Here is a 19,802-nt window from a genome sequence, read left to right on the forward strand (position 1 = left end):
CAAAACAAATAATAGCAATAACATCAACATTAATAGCTCCGAGTCATTGAGTCCCAGCTGTGTTTAGAGACCTGATCTCAAATCCAATCCCCCACTTCCAAACCCGTCAAATGTACTCCAGAGTGTCATTTCACAAAGGAGGAGACTGAAGGTCCAAGGGGTTCAGTAGCACAACCAAACTCCTCTTTGCTAGTGGGTACTGAACTGGAATCCAAATCTGATCTTCTGTGAGCCACAGAGCCTCCCAGACTTGCTCCAAGGTGTTCAATCCTGGCCAGACCTCAACTGATGGAGAAAAGTTTTCTTTGGAGAACACTTGGTTAAACCTACCCTAGGCTGCTCCAATAACTGTGTGGGCTTCAGAGAAGCAAACCTCCATCCCAGGGAGCTGGGTTTAATGTCTTGGGATGACTCATCAGCTCCCCAGGAGCACTGACCCTCTATGGGAGGCTACCAGAACCTTCCTCCCCTTATCTTAAAAAACCAGAATCCCAGAATTCCAGGACCTGGCGTGTGAACCCAGGATAAGCCTGAAGGTGGTCCATGCTTGTTAGGTTTCTAAAGTTCAAAGAGGCCTCGTTTCCACTCAGGGCTGGGTGCTTTGGAAGCCAACCCAGTGTAACTTTGAATTACTCTCAAATTTGCTGGGAGCAGTTCCTGAAGAATTTTCACCCCACCTTCCTTCAGCCCACGCTGGCTGGCTGGCTGGCTGGCTGGCTGGCTGGCTGGCTGGCTGACTGGCTGACTGGCTGGCTGGCTTTCTGCTCAAAACCACCTGGAACAGGAAATGCCTCTGCAGTTTGTATCCATAGCTGAGAACAGAGCTGGCGCTACTCTGAGTAGAAATGAAAGGGGCTGGCTCCAGGCCAGGATTAGAAGTAGGTTGATTGTGGGTCAGGTCTCCCAGTTAAATGCAAGAGAGAGAGAGAAGCAGAATCCCCTCTGCTGCACAGCTCTCTGCCAGAGGAGGGCAGGCAGCAGGTCAAACCTCTCACACCTGCCTCCAGCCAGCTGGAAAGAGCATCTGTGCCCCACCCCCAGCCCCCTCCCCGCCACACACACACACACACACACACACACACACACAACGCACCAGGAACGCCCCCTACTCACTCACTGGAATGGCCCATGGTCTTCTCCCACAGTACCTGGAACTCCTGCGAGGATCTGTAAATATCCAAGGACGGGCCAGGATGGAAAGTGGCATTCAACATGTGGCCTCAGCTTCCGGGCCATTTTCTGCAAAGTACTCACCCGGCCTCCTTTGATGCCCGTGGGAGAGCCTCTCTCCAACTGCTGAGAGGCTTCCAATGGCTCCTAAGCAAAATGCACAAAAGAAGGCACTGTTATAGTCCACACACTGTTTTAAAATATCCAACCTCTGGCCCAGAACCAGCAAAGTGAAAAGTCTCCTCCCCAGCAAATGAGAATTTCAGGCATCAAGGATGGAATCAAGTTGCCCAGAAACTCCCTTCGTTCATAACTCTGTTATTTGCCTGTAAAATTAAAGCCTCTGTAATCACATTAATAGCCCCTGTTGAGTCCTTTCTGGGTCTAAAAATCTAATTTCAAATACAAACCAATTAGTCTCATAATACTCACAGAGGAAGGCCTTAAATGTACCCATTGATGCCTTAGGTTTAGAGGGGTAGGACCACGTGGAGCCCCAAACTTATTTCGTTTGCAGGGACAGGGGGAGGGCTTCCTTTAAGAAAAATACAACGTACATACAGGGCATTGGAAAGGACTCATTCAAGTTCACCAGCTCCTGGCAAACCTTCCCTGTGGAACGTCACTGAGGACATGAAGACAGCAGTGTTGGAGGGAGTCCCAGAGTTGCTGCGGAGTGGCCTAGGAGGTGGTCAGCTCTCAGCCACTCTTGGGAGCTGATGCAACCACCCCATACGCTTTTCTACTGGACTCCCCATTGAACCTATGCACTCATTGTGAAAAATCATCTTGGTATCCAGCAGACTCTCCGAGTTTGAAGTCTTGCTCTACTGAAGGAATGTAAGACACTCTAATTCTGCAGGACGTTCCGCTTTCTGGGCATGGACCATAGCCATCGGTGAGTTTTCAATCTTGCTGACAAAATCCATCACATCAAAGCAAACAGTGCTCAGAGTCATCCTGAAGCCTTTTGGACCTGTTGGGTTCCTACTTTTAACTCTGCTTCTGTGTTTTCCTCTGACTGCGAAACATAAATATGCTGTTCTGGGACAAGAAAGGATGGCAGCCTCTTCGAGAACAGGTCAAGGGACGATGGTAAAGCCTGGGAGCTCATGGCCCTATTAAGAGGCCTGCAAGCAATCTCTGCACACACAAAGTTAATTTGCTGCCCCATGCAAAGTTGTGATAGTGTGAGATTTCACTGACTCATTAGATTCAGGCCAGGATCTCCAAAGCTAAGAGCTTCTTTAGAAATCAAGGAAACACTCAGCAGTGGTGGAGCTGGGCCATTTTATTATCATCTCCAGGTGTGCCCTCCTGCACTTTTCCAGTCCTACCCACTCTCGACCTCCCAGATGTTTGACGTTAGGTGTGGAGGTGGGGTAATTTTCAGTTTATAGTTCTATAAGTCACTTAAAGCATCTTGTAGAAAGGGCCAGGGAAATCCACAAACAAGGCTGCATGAGAAAGAGCCTCTTCTTCAGAAGCATTAGTATCCAGGACTGGAGCAGAGGCCAGAAAACAGTTAGTTAGGATCCTGGGAGGTGATTTCCTGGAGTCTATAATAGTATTTTTCCTTCTCCACCTACCCTACCCCTATCGTGGTTAGTATTTAGAAAAACAAATGGCAAAGGGCACAAGGGAAAGCCAGATCCAGTTCTCACTGCTGAGCACCAGCTTCAGGCACTGCTGGATCAAGGGGCTTAAAATTACGTCATGGCAAACAGTCTCTCTCTGACTTGGCTTTACTGTTATTTCTGAGTTGACTTCACTCTGTGGCCCTCTTCCCATGAGCTGGGAGATCTAGGTTTACATCACAGAAAGAAGAGAGCTGCTTCTTCCCAAGGTGGACTCTCCCGAGCTAGGGCTAGGTGATGGGCCCATCCCTGGGGTCAAGTGGAGTGAAGGGCCAGCCTGACATGAGAAAGAACATATCTCCAAAGAAAAATTAGGGTGCCATTACTTGAAAAAGGAGAAACGCTGCTGGGCAGCACATACACCTGATGTTCACAATAGCCATGAGACTGGAACAAGATCAGACTCACAATGGTCTGGCCCAGGCATGGAATGTGGGTGATGTTCATGGATATGGGAAACAACCATTGGATGTGGCTGATGGTCAGTGGATGTGGGAGATGGTCAGCAATTGTGAGTGAGGGTCAGTGGGTGTACACAGACAGTGATGAGGATAGGGACCTCCCAAGCATCCCTCTTCTCATTGTGTGGGAAGTTGGCTCTACGGGGTGCCCAAGCATGATTGGGGTCCGCATACAGCCTTATAGGAACTGCTATTGGAGACGTCATCGTGCTTGTGTCCTCTGTCCTAATAATAATAGCAATTAATAAGCCTCTCTCTCCTTCTCCATCTTTCTGTGGCCACTTTCCTCTCTCTCTTCCTCTTCACGACCAAACTTCTGAAGAGCATATTTCATCACTGTCTTCTTACTGCTCTCACACAGCTCAATGCCTTCCTCTGCTCACCACACCCCAAGACTGATCGTGGCAAGTTCAGCCATCTCCTGGAAGGGTTAGGGGCAACAGGCAGACCTCCACTCCATCTCCCACAATGGCGAGCTGCCTCTTCTCTTACTTTTCTTCTAAGCTCAGCACAAAGAGTGCCCATCTCAGGAGACCTTCACCTACCCACCCCCCACCAGGATCCTGGACTTAGCTCTATAGTAGGGCTTGACTGTATTGTGTTATCCATTGTCTCACTTGACCCCTTTCTAAAAATGTGAGCTCCCTGAGGGTCTGTATCCTTAGCCCCGGGCCCTAATGGATTGTGCAGGCCCCACTTATAGGAGGCCCTCAGAGGAGGGTGAGGGGATGAGTGGGGGGTGCTGCTGCTGCTGCTCCCTATGCTTTGCCTTCTTGTTCATTTTATCTGCCTGCCACTTCCCATCAGCCTACACTAGTTCCTAAATCCAGGTATCTGCATGCACAAGCAGCAGTATTCCAAACCTACACACAGAACAGTGCAACATCTGTACCCTCTGAATCTGGATTCAGTGAACCAAAGGCAGTCTGGATAATTAGTTCCCTGGATGCTTGGGAAATCTGTAGGGTTCCTTATTGTCATAGGAGTACATGGAACCTGAGTCCCTACTGTGATTAGAGCCTGGAATTTGTTCTCTTTAAGAACAGGTCTTACGTGTTCACATTTCAGCATTTGTCACAAAAATCTAGACTGAGAGGATAACCTCAAGACCATGGGAATAGAAATTGGTGGAGTGGCAAGAGCACAGGGCTTGGTCTGTTTAGGTTTGGGGCTCCACTCTGCAACTTCATAGCTGTGTGACTTTAGGCAAGTTACTTAACCTCACTGTGCCCCCATATGCTCATCTGTGAAATAAGAAAACTATTCCTTGACCTTATGGAGTTGTTGGGAAGATTAAATGGGTAAAAGCATACAGAGGACCTAAACCAGAGAAAGTGTTCCTTAAGTAGTTGTTTGCAGGTGGCGGTAGAGAGAGGAAAAAGAAGAAGCAATTATGGATGCCCCACACCGTACACCTGCTTTTAGTAGCCAGGAAATTTCAATAGCAGGCAGCAGTTCTTGAAACACCTTCAATTCCAAGTGGTCGAGCTTTCCCTTTTCTAAGCATTCCCTAGAGTCCTGTAACCCTCACCCACTCACTGTGCACAACCAAACTGGATTTGAAACCTACTTGGAAGTCCCTGTGGCTGGAAGGCAGCCCTTCCAGCTTCTCAGTTTCTCTTGGCCATTCCAATAAGCAAGGCGTCCTGAGTACGCAGCTCCTCTGGGTTTTCCAGGAGAGCTGGCCCAGGCAGGAGAGAGCCCTGGGACACAGTGAGCTAGAGACAGGGAATGGAGGCCAGTGACCACCTGCATCTCCCAGCTGGCTATGGAGTGACTAGGATGGAACCTCTGGGTCCCAACCTCTAGCTTGGGGATCAATGAGTTCAGGGTGAACTGAACCCCTTTTTGGTTTCAATTCTCATTCAAAAATCTGAATTAAATGAGGGTGTGGCATCTTGTTTCTGGCCTCAGTAAGCAGAACAGGGAGTGAATGGACAGAATCTGATTTTATTGTGCACTGAGAGGTCCCCTAAAGTAGTCTAGAGCTGTTTGGGGCACAGAGGCCTCCACCTACACATGCAGAGCGTGAGGGTATTGGAACTTCAGTTTTGGAAATGACATAAAGACATTCTGTCACCTCTTGTCGTTTGTTGCCTTCTCCTCAATGCCAGAGTAAGTTCTAGTTAGTTTTCTGTTTCTTAAAAACGGAACATAATTTCACTGCATAATGCTGTGCCCGAGAATGGCATGGACTCCCACCGTAGCATACAAGAGTCCCTGGCAAACACTCCAGATAAAAAGCATGCATGTGGCTTATATGGAAAGCCAAGCTCTTGCTTCTGGCCAACCGGCAAAATGCTGACTCCCCAGCCCCTTCCGCCACCTGTTTGCGCCCAGTGCAAGTGTGAGTGAGCGCACCCACCGACCTCCGGCCCGCCGCGCCAGGGCCCCCAGCGCCAACCACTGCCGATCATTCCCGCCGTAGTCGACACCGGGGTGCTTGCATGTCAAAGCACAAATGTTTCACAGAACAGCAATGATTTCTTGAGGAAACTTCCACGTTACTTGCATGGGAGGCTCAGCTCCATTAGGACCGTTCGAGGTAGGCTGTCCTCCGTAAAAAGCCACCGCTAGGCAACAGCAAAATGAATTAGTGAGTTTTTACGCGAGGCAAAGCATGTTTTGCAGCCTTGGATGCACAAAAACAGAATCAATTCTGCAGAGAGAAAACCATGTACCCTCTAAGTGCAGCCACATGTGAGCTGGCTGTGATTGTCTGCACTCCCGGCCCATCCTCCCTCCGCCATCCCCACTATTTGAATTGATTGTGAGACAGGAGGCCATGTTGGAAGGTGCACTATTCACGGCAGCTCTCCCATGCACGATTCCTATGGCTCTTGAAGCTCCCGACCTCTCCTGTCAGAACTTCCTCCTCTCCCCAGGTAGGTAACACCTCTGAACCACCACTGGAGAAGCCCAGATTCCCTATAGAGACAGGCTGCCGCCCCTCAGCCTTTATCCCATGGTTTGATTTTCTTCCTAGCTCTCAAAGACACCAGCAAGAGATCCATCAACAGTGACTGGAAGATAGAGCTCCCCGGGGAGTTCCAGATTGCAGGCACCACCTTCCGCTACGTTAGAAGGGGTCTGTGGGAGAAAATTTCTGCCAAAGGACCAACCAAAATTCCACTGCATTTGATGGTAACTTAACTGTGCTTCTTCGTTTGTCTCAAGAGATCTCCCAGCTCCCCAGGGCTGTTAGGAAGGGAGAAAGAGCAACATTCTGGCTCCTGGGATTGCACAGAGCTGCCTGCTGCCTAGTCTCAGCTCTTGTTCTTTTCTTGCCTTAATACCTTTCACCACATACTTCAGAATTCTCACCTCTTTCAGCCTCAGGGTTGCTCTTCATGGCAGCACTCCCATCCTTTCCAAAAGGAGCTGCCTCCAGAAGGAAATGTTTAGCCATGTGGCAGCCAGGGAGACTTGGCCTCCTGGAGCAGACAGCAGCACTCAGAGTCTGGGTTTTTGTATCAGTTGGCAGGATGCACAGATCTGCCCCCACAGTCTCTCTATGCACATTGGAAACTACCTTTTGGAAATGAGGTGTTGACTCTATTTCCAAACCAACATCACTCAGTGTTTCCAGACTCAACTTGCAGCAAGCATTTGGCAATTAGGAGGGAGAACTAGGTTCTAAGTGTTTACTTACTTCTCAGGTGGTCTCTTGTCTGTTGTCTAAACAAGGACTCCATGCAAACCACTTAACGCATCTGGTTATTCATTTTTTTTTTTTTAACAATTTTAAAGATCTCCGGGGAAAGAAATACCATCATTTGCTAGTGAGGGGCCCGGAGTTCTTGTTGCTAACTTCTCTGATAGCTCGTGATGATTGAGTCCCCTTCTCATTCCAAAGAACAGGATTTGCAGCAGCTTGTGCATCTGTAATTGCAGCACAGTTTGTCCTTACTACCTGCCAAAGTCTCTACTTGGATGTTCTTTTCCCCCATTAATTTATGGCCTCTGTCTACCTGCTGCCACTCAAAGTTAGGTGATACCTAGAAATTTCTCTGGCCAACCCCCAGGGAATCCCACGAAGAGCTGCTCATAAGCTATGGCCCCCCTCCCAGGTGCTGCCTCATGTGGCACTAAGCCCATTGCAATTTGTCTTGAGACAAAAGTGAACGGTTTCCATGAGCAACATAAGCTATCCAGAAATCTCCCAATGCCATACTCAGTCCACCAAATCCACTGCAAATACATTCTTGCAAATTGTTTCCTGGGACCCAAGAACCTGTACCTAAACCATTTCTCTGTGATAACCCATCAAGGCCCTTAGGACAAATCTTTCCATTCTGATCTTAAAGACATTGCTCAGAGATACAAAAAGAGGAGTCACAGAGAAGGTAAAATTCATACAGAAACATCCCCTTTTGTTAGCACATGTATTTGCTTCATCTAGCAAACACCAAGATGAGTTTATTTCTCTCCTCTTCCAAAAACATTCATAAACTGAACAAATCATCAGTCTGTTAAAGAAAATGTACAACCTGGATTCATTTGGGCCGTATAAACAAAACTCAGAGACAAACAGCAACTGCCATGGCTAAAATTCTGTCACTTCACTTAATATTGCTCATTTTTCGCTCTTGAAATGTGATTGGTACTTCATGTTTCTAAGCCCAGAAATGAGAGGGAAGGGATCTCTCTGCTTCTCCATGAAAAGCCACTGTCACAGCATTGCTTGCAGAGTTAAGGGCACCAGTAAAACCATGGAGACGTGCATTTAAAACCAATTACATGCACGCACACACAAATTATACTTGGTTAGAAAATTGCATGAAATCGATTGCATATGGATTCTCAATTCACCATTCTCATTCCCATACTGAGATGATAAAAATTTCTTTTGGAGCATAGGTTTTTGTGTTGTTTTTTTTTTTAATTTTCTAAACTGGAGGCATTTTTCCAAATGCTTTACTCCAAGTGCATTTCTTGGAGAAGTGGACATTTCTTCACTTAGGTCTGCTACTTAGCACCCGTCCCTGCCCCACCACTGAAGCCCTTGGAGGGCTGAGAGGTGACTGGGGACAGGGGAGGTGGCTCCCTTCATTTGGCAGATTTCTCTCCTGGCTCAGGTGAATCCTGCACCCCCTGCCTGGAACTCCTGCTGGCGAGTCCTCCGTGGATGGAAGTGAACTTGCTAACTGTCACACCCACCCATGAGTGCACACTGCCCCCGAGCTCGGCCACATAACACCTTGCCCATGTCCAGGCCGTTTTAAACTTCTACATGGGGCTTTTTTTTTTTAAATGTTTTTATTGACAACTCTTCACACAGGTGCAGTTCATATGCGGTATGCAGCCAGTGGTTCACGATACCATCACATAGCAGTGAATTCATCACCATGATCCTTTTTAGAACATTTGCATCACTCCAGAAAGAGAAAAAGCTCGTACATCCCATACCCCTTACCCCTCCCTCTCATTGACCACTGGTATTTCCATCTACTCAATTTATTTTACCTCTTTTCTCCCCCATTATTCATTCATTTTTTTATCCATTTTTTTTCACTCATCTGTCCATACCCTGGATAAAAAGGAGCATCAGCTCAAGGTTTTCACAATCACACAGTCACATTGTAAAAGCTACATCATCATACAATCGTCTTCAAGAATCAAGGCTACTGGTACGCAGCTCAACAGTTCACAGGCCCAAGGCTACTGGTACCCAGCTCAACAGTTCCCAGGCCTTGTTTTGCACCATGCTATCTAAAGAAACGAAGCAGGTAGTGCTTATCACATCTATTGCCAAATGAGCGGCAGATGCTCCATTCAACGTGGCCCTGGAGCATTTCAGATGCAAGGGCCACCCAGCTGTCAGGACAGCCCACAGAAAATATGATGGACCCCTCAACCCCCACCCCCAGCTTAAAGCCCTAAGCTCCTATATCCCTGCCACCCCTTGACTGTCATCATCCACCGGCCCTGGCAGCAGAAATTGCCTCTCTCCAAAGACCACAAGGCTTGGCATCCTTGGTCTCTTCCTGGGGTAGGTGTATTTTGCCCATGAGCCTGCCTTCCCCCGGGGTTCCCTGGAACATGGCAAGGACTGGTGAGAAGGTGGAGAAAGGCAAAGTGAAAGAGCAACCCTACTTGCTCAGATGTCTTTCTGGATAAAAACCAGATATTTGTATTTTTCCTGTTTTCCAAAGCAGCTTCATCAGTGAGTGTGGGAACATGTATTTTTCTCTGCCTGGAACAGACAGAGAAGCCCCAGACAGTGCTCCTCCCAGACTCCCAGTCTAAACTGGTCTCTCCAGAAGGAGAGTACACACACACACACACACACACACACACACACACACATACAGTTCTTGAAATACTTGAGGAATCCAAGACAGAAATAAAGGAGGACCTACTTTAAAACCCACAAAAGAGCTGGCGGTCCTTGGCAGGGAAATAGCCACAGGGTAGGTAGGTTTGTAAATTCAACCCTGTGGGCTCAATTTTTCATATTTTTCTTGAGAAATATCCACACACAGTCCAACCATATTATACAATCAATGGCTCATGATGTCATCACATAGCTGTGTATCCTTCACCATGATCATTTTTAGAACATTTGCATCACTCCAGAAAGAGAAATAAAAAGAAAAAAAAGAACTTATATATCCCATATCCCTTACCCCTCCCACTCATTGACCCACAGTACTTCAATCTACCCAATTTTTTACCCTTTATCTCCCTCTATTATTTTTTTATCCTTATTTTTTTCACTTATTTGTCCATACCCTGGATAAAAGGAGCATCAGACACTAGGTTTTCACAATCACACAGTCACATTGTAAAGGCGTTATAGCTAAATCACACAGTCACACTGTAAAGGCTTTATAGCTAAACAGTCTTCTTCAAGAATCAAGGCTACTAGAACACAGTTCTAAAGTTTCTGATACTTCCCTCCAGCTACTCCAATACACCATAAACTAAAAAGGGATATCTACATAATGCATAAGAATGACCTCCAGGATAACCTCTCAACTCTACTTGAAATCTCTCAGCCACTGAGACTTTATTTTGTCTCATCTCTCTCTTTCCCCTTTTGGTTAAGAAGGCTTTCTCATTCCCTAATGCTGGGTCCTGACTCATCCCAGGGTGTCAGGACCCACATTTCCAGGAAGATTTACACCCCTGGGACTCATGTCTCATGTAAGAGGAAGGGCAGTGAGTTCATATGCTGAGTTGGCTTAGAGAGAGAGGCCACATCTGAGCAACGAAAGAGGTTTTCTGGGGGTGACTCTTAGGCATAATTATCAGTAGGCTTAGCTTCTCCTTTGCAGGAATAAGCTTCATAGGGGAACCCCAAGATCAAGGGCTCAGCCTATTCAATTGGTTGTCACCATGGCTTGCAAGAATATAATAAATTCCCCAGATGGGGGAGTTGAATATTTCCTCCTTTCTCCCCAGTCCCTCAAGGGGACTTTGCAAATACGTTTTTATTCTCTGTGTGCATTAGATTTTAAGATGGCTTTCTATTTTGCTGCTGATCCAGGTGTTGTTGTTTCACGACCAAAACTATGGAATTCATTACGAGTACACCATCCCCGTAAACTACACTGCAGAAAATCAAAGCGAACCGGAGAGACCCCAGGACTCGCCATTCATCTGGACGCACAGCGGCTGGGAAGGATGCAGCGTGCAGTGCGGAGGAGGTGAGCAGCTGTGGGGAGGGGAAGCTGCTGGGGAGCAGGTAGGGATGCAGGAAAGGGCTTCTGGCCCATTTACTTTGAGGTTTTGCTGAAGGAAGGAGAAGTAAATCCACAGCTCTCAGCAGCCAGTGCCCAATGAAACTCAAGCAGTCCCCGCTGAAAATTTCAGCAAAGCCCTTTGGCAGAGGCTTGCAAATCCACACACGAGAGTGTTGCACCCACATTTTTTCTCTGTCTGCAGCCAGGGGGCCCTCCAACCCTAACCCGCGAGTGTAGGTGTGGCCCCTGTGCCAGCATGTCCTGGGTCTGACCGGCTGTCCCTGGTGTGTGACCAGCGCAGACCTTCACCTGCTGCCTGTCACCTGGTGGAGGGTGGCCAGAGAGTTCTCTGCCTCCACATGTCCTTTCTTCTTTGCCCCACTAACCAAAGTCCTTGATGGGCTGGAAAGGAAAAGTCCTGGAAGTGAGGCAAAACATTCTGAATAAAAGTCCTAGAGCCACAGTTTCCCAACGGACTCAGCAAACGACTTCCGTTCCCTAACACTGGATCCCACCCCCACCCCCTAAAATGGGAGGCTCACACCTGGCGCCCACAGAGGGGCTGCACAGCCAGCCAGGAGCCTGTGAGGCTGGCAAAGTCACTGTGAACCAGAGGCCTGGTGTTTACTCCCATGAAAGTTAGGGGGGGTGATAGGAAACTGCCCTTCATGCTTGGCAGGCAGCCCCTTTACAGTGTCATTTGTCTCCTTAACGGAGGGCACGGCAGGGCCATGGAAGTGGGACATGGGACAGGTGGATCTTGACACACTCAGACTGAGGAAGGAAGGCTGGCCTGGACCCTAGAATGCTACCCGAGAAGGTGGGATGACAGGATAGACCTGGAGACATGCTCCCCCATCCCCATGCCTGAGCTGCCATTTACAGTTAAGGACATTTGTCGCATATATGTACAGAATTGTTTGTCACTTAAGTGACCTGTCGCTTTATTTCTAATGGGGAATTGTCACCATAGCATCACTGAGCCCATTTGACCTCTGCCCTCTCCTGCTTGCCGTGGCTAACCAATCCTGCTGCCTGTTCTCAGCCTGCCTTCAGCAGCCCATGGCGCATGGCATGACTGCAGGGACCCCAGCAGCTCTGGATTCTCCAGCCTTCTCAGACCTTCAGCAGCCCTGTATACTGATGGCCCTCTAGCCTCCAAATCCAGCCTAGACCTGCAGCTCAGACCATAGCCAGGCCTTTACTCTTGGGCAACTTGTTGCAAACTGAGCATGGCCAGAACAGAACAGCTGCGGGCTCTCCTAGGTTGGGGGCCCTGGAGTGCCACTGTCACCGCTGGCTCAGTGACATGCTTTGACAACACCAGACTTCCAGCTCCCGACCACAACTCGGACCTGCCACCCAAGCTGGAATCTGGCTTGCAGCAGCTCCGAGCTTGCCGCACTTGCCCAGGGCTACTCCTAGGGGGGCAGTAGGAGGCTGGGGAGGTCATTCAGGGCACCATGATTTTGAGTCGCCCCCGTGTGGCCGGTTCTCCAGGAGGCAGACCCAGCAAGGGGCCTGGGATCCAAATAGTGGTGCCTGACATCTTATTCATCTTTTATCACCACATTTCCCAAATAACAACAATTACAACAATAAGATAGCTAAATATCAAGTGCTAATCACCTGCCAGGCCCTGTTCTAAGCACTATATAAATATATATAAACATACTTACTTTGCCCATGTTGAAGCACCCTAAGGTATAAGATACGGGTCTGGGGTGAAGTAAACTGGCCCAGTTGAGTTCACCAAGCCATGGAAGGCTTCGTGGTTAACCCAGGATGATGTACATCGTGGTGGAGGGCCTGGCCCCAGAGGCCACCCTCCTGACTCCACTTACCTGGCCTCCTGGACAAAGTCACAGCCAAGCAGCATGTAAGATCCTCTGGAAACACCCCAGAGAGTAGCTACATCCAGCTGGGGGGGTTAGGGAGCTTCCCAAGAGCAGGAGGTGCTTCAGCATAAGCAGCAGTTGGCTAGACAAGTTCTTGGATTGGTCTAGAATTCCCTGCTAGAGGCTGTGGGGCTCTGCGTCCTCAGAAAAGCCCCCCTGTGTGTCCGTCCGCCCTAGCAAGCAGGAATTCTGTCATAGGGAGTCGTGCTCCTGGGTGAGGGCTGAGGTACGGGTATTTAACTGAGCCTGGATTTGCATAGATGTCAAACATCAAATGCAGAGATAAGAAGATTGGCAGTCTTGGGCAGAAATTAAAGACCCAAATCAGAACTTCTGCCGGGATGAAGCCCGAGCTGTCCAAGTTCACAGCTAATCTGCAGCATTACCGTCTTCTGATCCCATTCTAGAACTTTCCCCTTCTTCATGCTGTCCTGTCTCCCATACCCCTCATCTCTCTCAGACAACCCGTAAGCCATCACAAGTCACTTTAAATGACAAACGGATCAAAAGTTTTGCCCAAGCCCTCTTCCCCTGCCAGCCAGTGTGAGGCCGCCGTCCCCCAGCTCCCTGTGGCTTGGTTTTCAGGGCAGTGCAAAACCATCGTGTCTTGCACCCGGATTGTTAACAAGACCATGACATTGGTGAACGACAGTAACTGCCCCCCAGAGAGCCGCCCGGAGCCCCAGGTGCGAAGGTGCAACATGCAGCCCTGCCAGTCACGGTAAGGAGCCCAGGGCTGCGGGGCGGGTCCCGCAGTGCACCCAGCAGAGGGGAGGCGGTAACACCCATCTATACCTCAGTGCCATTCCATGCCAGATTTCTGTCATCGTCGTTGGGTGATCAATGCCTCCTCGAAATAGTGAGTTTCTGGCTACTAAGCCAGAACTCTGCTGGAATTGTACAGACCTAGCTGGAAGCTGTCAAAAAGGAGACCATTAATAGCATCTCACTGAGAAAAACTTAGCCATCACCACACACCTGCAACTGATGCACATCAACTCCCCCAAATCACTTGGTCTTGGAGGAAAAGAAACTAAATGTCACCATGTGAGCTGCCACGAGTGATTGTGCACCAAAGTTTAGGGCCTGTGGTTGAGCTGTCTCAGTGGCTGAAATTAACGCCAGTGGATGTCGGTCTTGGTGTTTAGTGTTTGGGATCCATCAGAACTTTTATTCCTAATCCCAGCTTTCATGGCATGACACTGGTATGGTCCAAAGTGAATTATCTTGGGTTGTCAGGAGAGATGAATTCTGTGGCATGTGTTCATCCATCACGCCTTTCTTTTCAGTGGGTTAAAAAAGCAGTTTTAGTGGGACTTTGCACAGTGCCTTGGCTGTTGGGTTGTGTGTCACTCCTTTGCCACCTCTTCTGCTCTGAGTTGAATGGAATGGATTTTGTTTTGTGGTTCTGTGCCTTTTGTAACTAGGCTGGACTTTTAATATGGTAGTTTGCGATGTTTCTTAAGCTCAACAGGTGCCACTTACCTGGAGCAAGAGCTGCACAAAGCATTGGTGTTTTGCACCAACCCCCTTTGCTTGGCTCAACTCATAAAATAAGATGTGGGTAAGTAAAAGAGGGAAAGCAAGAAGGTGAAAGCTATTTCACTGATTTTATGTGTTCCTTGGCAAATTAAAAATGAGGTTCTACCCAAATGTTAGAGACCCTGAGAAAAAAATTCCTGAGTGGGCCAGTCTTCTTGAGCATCCTGGGAAGGAGCAACCACCCCACAAACCCATCAGTCCTTTCTCACATATATGTGGGGTCAGAGAAGGAAGGGCTTGCTGGACGGACCATCATCCCTTCTCCTGAGACCAGGGGCTGACAGACTGGCCCTTGTGAAATAACGAGAAAGCAACATAAACGAATCTAGAAGAGGAGAAGTCAGTGTGTGTGCTCAAGGGTCATGCCTTGAAAACATGTTTTCAAACTCTTTCAGTAGCCAAATGTTTTTAGAATTATGCATAGAAACCCAATAGATGAAACGTAGGAAATCAGAGCTGCTCTCATTGAATCGAGATACATATACAATGGGGGAGAGTCCACTCAGCCTCCCTCTCTCATCTCAGAGTAAGCCCAGAACTCTTGACTGGCAGTTTTTAGACCTTATTCCTGTAGTTTCACAATCAAGTGTTCTTCCCGTAATGATGGAGTAACTTGTATTGAGCCATACCTCCTGGAGGTCACAAAAATGAACTCTTTTTTTTTTTTTTTAACAATGATGAACTCTTGGAAAAAATATTTAAAAGCAATTATTTGAAAGCTAGAGAACAGGCAGAAACTGGAGGGGAATGGATACATGGAAGAAAGAAATGAATTTCCCAGTTTCGTAACTTTCAACTAAAGGAAAGCTTCAGTTGGATCTTTGTGGAGCAGAGATTTCTGCAGTCAGTCACAGGGTCAGCCGTCAAAGGACAGGGTTGACCACAAAACAAGCAGTCAAAGGACAGTAAGGAGGGAGAATCCCAGAAAGAAGAGAGCCATGGAGGGGGACTCCTGAATTCTATGTATAAATTTTGCCCAAATCTCTGGGAGTAAGATGTGTTCTGGGCAGAAGACACACAGCCCGGCAAGAACTATACCTAAACTGAGGTTTCAGCTGCTGCCCACCCCAGGGGAGACAGAGTTTGGGGACTTTTTTACCCCCAGCCAAATTAGCTGCCTTCTAAAACAAAAATCAAATCTCTTCTAGAATAGTACTTTTAGAGCAGCACTGTTCAATAGAGTAGCCGCTAACTGTTGAGCGGCTGTAATTTAAGATGTGCTGTAAGTGCAAAAAAAAAAACAGCAAATTTTACATTTTTAATAGGAAAAAAGTTTGTAAAATAGTACATGTTAAAATTAGTATATTTTGGATATATTGGGTCAAATGAAATATATTGTTGAAATTAAAGCCATCTGTTTCCTTTTAGTCTTTAAGGTGACTGCTAGAAAATTAAAAGTACATGTATGGCTCGCATTTTATTTCCATTAAGCAGTGCTGCTGTAGATTATTGCATCATCCACAGTTTTTCAGGATACAATAAAAAATTACGAGGCATATGAAGAATCAGAAAAATGTGACCCATACCCAAGAGAGAAGGCAATTCATGGAGACTGAGCTGCTCAAAGCTTGTGTTGGAGGAAGTGAGTGTGTGCAAGCCTCCAGGGTGCTCACAGTCTGTGGTCTGACACAGCACAATCCTGCGGTCTCACCTTGTTCACACACACATTCGTGCCAAACACACTTTAGACTAAAAAGCAGTTTCATAAGCACACTCTTAGTACCTCCTTAGAACAGGGATCAACAAACTTTATCCATGAAGGACTAAATAGTACATAGTTTTGACTTTGCAGGCAACATCCTTTCTCTAATACACATAGTTCTTTGTTGCTGCTGTTGTTTAATGCTTTAAAAAATGTAAAAACCACTCTTAGCTCTAAGGAAGAGTCCGCAGGCCAGATTTAGTTCACGAGCCTTAGATTGCTAAATGCTGCCTTAGAATATCACTTCTACTTGCCTTGTCCACAGAGATGTTGTGCTCCCACACTCAATGTGAGCCCCAGCTCTAAAGGTTCTAGCTCAAACAGTACATTTTCTTATTATACAAAGCCCATTATTATTGGGGTACTCTTTATTTTCAAATTGTATAATTACTCTCATTTTAGTAGCATTCAGCGCAGCCCCTGGCACATAGCAAGCCTCAATAAATTAATTCACTCAGTACATATTCATTGAATACCTTCCCTTTTGCCAGGCATTTAGGGAGAGAAAGACAAGGTTCTGGCTTTCATCTAACTTGATAAATAATAGGTTTCTCCCTCCCTGCCTCTCTCTTTTCTATCCCGCCCCCTTTCATTCCCTTCCTCACGCTATAAAATCATACAAAGCAGACTTAAAGCATGAGTGAGATTTCTATGAACAGAGAGGAAAGTGAAATTGATAAAAAGGAAGCCAACACCTGGTATTTGCCTAAGAACCTAGAAAGGAAATGCTTGGACGCCGGCTCTAGCTCATTTTGTTTGTGAGTTTATTTATTACAAACTATCTGCCCTTGTACTGTTTCTTAAAGTGGATGCACAAAAATGAAGTTTCATGGCTCAGCAGAGAATATTTATTGTTTGGTTAAAGAAATGTGTGATTCGTTGATAGATTTAAAAACTCTTGCAAATCCTAATTAAATGTATGTATGTGTATTTATATGTTATGGACAAATATACTATTATATAAATATTAAGTGAAGAAAAGTAGACAGGTTGACATTAGAAGAAGAGTGGTAGAAAATAGGGAAAGGATTCAATCCATCAGTAAAAATTTGGGTGGGAGTTGGGGGGAGGGGTAGATACATTCATCAAAAAAACATTTTGGAGATGCTTAGGGTCTAGGGACAAATGGCTCTTTCAGTTGGGGTGGGCATAATTGGAGGACAGAGCTTGTGACCTGGAAGGAGAACCCAAGAATCCACAGTGTGAACTTTGTGAAAGAAGCCAAAATGCAACCCGCTGTTGAATCTGGCAAGGTGAATGAGCCTGTATTATTTTTACTCTTTGACCTTTAAAAAACAGATATTTTTCTTTCTCTCTTGTATTCCCCTTTATTTCCCCTGTTCCACCTTTAATTTTCTTTGACCCTCTTTTTCCATTGTGTTCCCAACAGTTTCCTTTGCCTTCCCAACTGTATGCCATTAGCACCTCTTTATTTTAATCCTTTGTCTATGTGACTACTTCTCCAAAACTCTGCCCTTACTATAAGGAATCTGGAATCTGACATGTAGGGCAGATGGTCTCTCTCCAACATCTTGCATACCAGCACAAACACACTGGCAAACCTGGCGCTGACATTGGCAGGCAGGGCAGAAATCACAAATCAGTTCGGCTGTTATGACTGTGGCCAGAAACCTTCACCTTGCTGACCAAAGTCTTCAGGGAAGGGGCCCCACCACCATCCAAAGAACAATCCTGTGTTGGCTCATTCAGACCCAGTGCCAGAGAGCCCTAGAGCAAGATGGCGGGGTTGTCCGTGAGGTGGGCTCATCCTGCAGCACATAGCTCATGCTTTACCAGATTTAACATTTTTGCAGTCTTTTAGAGGTTTTTGGCCTTTTAGAGCTTTTAGAGCTTGAAAAGGCCATTCCAAGTAATTAGATTTTTCCCTATGGTATTTATGATTTGAACTTCTTCCCAGACAGTGCATGCTGTACTGTATGTTGAATTAGGATAATTTAGAAAAGAACATTCAAACTGGCTTTCGAATTGAATAGCCATCTGCACAGAAATGTGTTTGATTTTTTAATTCATCATCTCTGCTCAATTATCTTAACCATACTAATTCTGAATAGCTACATGCCTTGTCATTTGGGAGTGAACGGTGAGGAGAAATTTATGTTAATTGATTCCAGAACTTTTTTCTGACATTACCCAAAATCCAGACTCTCACCTGCATTTAAACTAAATATGTAAATCTTTGAAGCCCTTCCTTATTTATTTATATTAGGAAACATTCAATAAGAAGGAAGAGAAAGTATTTTCAGAGTGCTGTCTCAGAATTAGAAAACCATGTTTTCTTTTTTCACCATCCTTACCCTTTGATGTTATATTCCTCTCTTTGATCATTACAGAGGTCAAAAGAATTCCAAGAAAGCATCTTCATAGGTGACAGAATTTCTTCTGTCGGGAAACACTTTGCATGTAGACCCTTTACCCCATCAAAAGGCCCTTCTTTCTTCCTGATTTTTCTGAACAATAAAATATAAAGTACATTGAGTATTCAATATTTGGATTTTATTTTTAAGTCAAAATTATATGGAAGGAAAATTCGAAGGCAAAACTTAGTCTGAGAAACACTTAAAGAACAAAAACAACTCAGATTATGAAGTGATATGTCAGAAATCAAGGGGAAATAAGTATTCTCCAGGTTCTGGAAGAACTTCAGACCATAGAAGGAATGGCTCTGCAGTGAGGAGCAACAGGAGAATTCCTAAATCGCAGGGTCCCCGGTGAATTTGCAGGAATAAGTTTGGGATGTCCTTGGTGACAGCTGCCCAGAACAGTCCATTCTCCTTGGGGGCTAGTAAAGGCCAGTTCCTACTAGAGCCTGTGCTGGCTGGCTCACTGACAGAATGAATAGTCCACAGATAGAAGTAATTTGTCCTAGGGAAGGCTCATTCTTTTCTCCTTAAAGGTGCATATTCATATGCAAACCCATTGTAAATAAAAGGATGGGAAAAATATGTCATGCAAAATGCAGAAAGCAGAAGTGGCTATACTAATATCAAACAAAAGAGACTTGAAAAATTTTTAAATGTTACTAAATATTAAAAAGGATATTTTATAATTATGAAAGGATTAATCTATCAAGAAGGTATAAAATTATGAACATATATGTACTAACAACAAAACCAAAAAAATACATGGAACAGCAATGAGGGAGAAAATAGACAATTAAACAGCAATAGCTGGAGACTTCACTATCTCACTTTAAATAAAGAAAAGCTAGTTGGAAGAGCAACAAAGAAATAGAATATTTGAGCTATACTAGTAACAAGCTGGACCTAATAGACATTTATAGAATATTCCACCCAACAACAAAATATACATTATTCTCAAGTGTACAAGGAACATTCTCCAGGGTAGACCATATGCTAGCCCATTAAATAAACCTCGACAAATGTAAAAGGATTGAAATAATATATGTATGTTTTCCAACCACAATAGAATGAACATAGAAATCAATGGCAGAAAAAAAATGTGGGAAACTTATAAATAAATGGATATTGAACAATACACTCTTAAACAACCAATGGGCTAATGAGGAAATCACAAGGGAAATTAGAAAATTTTCAGATGAATGAAAATGAAGACACCAAAACAGCAAAACCTATGGGATGCAACTAAAGCAGTCCTTACAGGGAAATGTATAGCTGTAAAGAAGAAAAAACTCAAATCAATAACAAATCTTCCATATTAAGACA

The 19,802-nt window shown here is 45.7% G+C and overlaps 1 protein-coding gene across 2 annotated transcripts in view; it reads left to right on the plus strand.

Moving 5' to 3' along the window:
* The window catches only part of ADAMTS17 (ADAM metallopeptidase with thrombospondin type 1 motif 17), a 345,591-nt gene that overhangs the window by 274,781 nt on the left and 51,008 nt on the right, over window positions 1–19,802 (plus strand). For both annotated transcript variants that reach the window (XM_077124036.1, XM_077124037.1), the window contains 3 exons: window positions 6,255–6,412; window positions 10,761–10,920; window positions 13,440–13,575. In XM_077124036.1, coding sequence (XP_076980151.1) covers window positions 6,255–6,412; window positions 10,761–10,920; window positions 13,440–13,575 — 454 coding nt within the window. The remainder of the gene's footprint in view (window positions 1–6,254; window positions 6,413–10,760; window positions 10,921–13,439; window positions 13,576–19,802) is intronic.

The sequence above is a fragment of the Tamandua tetradactyla genome, chromosome 12 (genome assembly GCF_023851605.1).
Source record: "Tamandua tetradactyla isolate mTamTet1 chromosome 12, mTamTet1.pri, whole genome shotgun sequence".
NCBI classification, from domain to species: domain Eukaryota; kingdom Metazoa; phylum Chordata; class Mammalia; order Pilosa; family Myrmecophagidae; genus Tamandua; species Tamandua tetradactyla.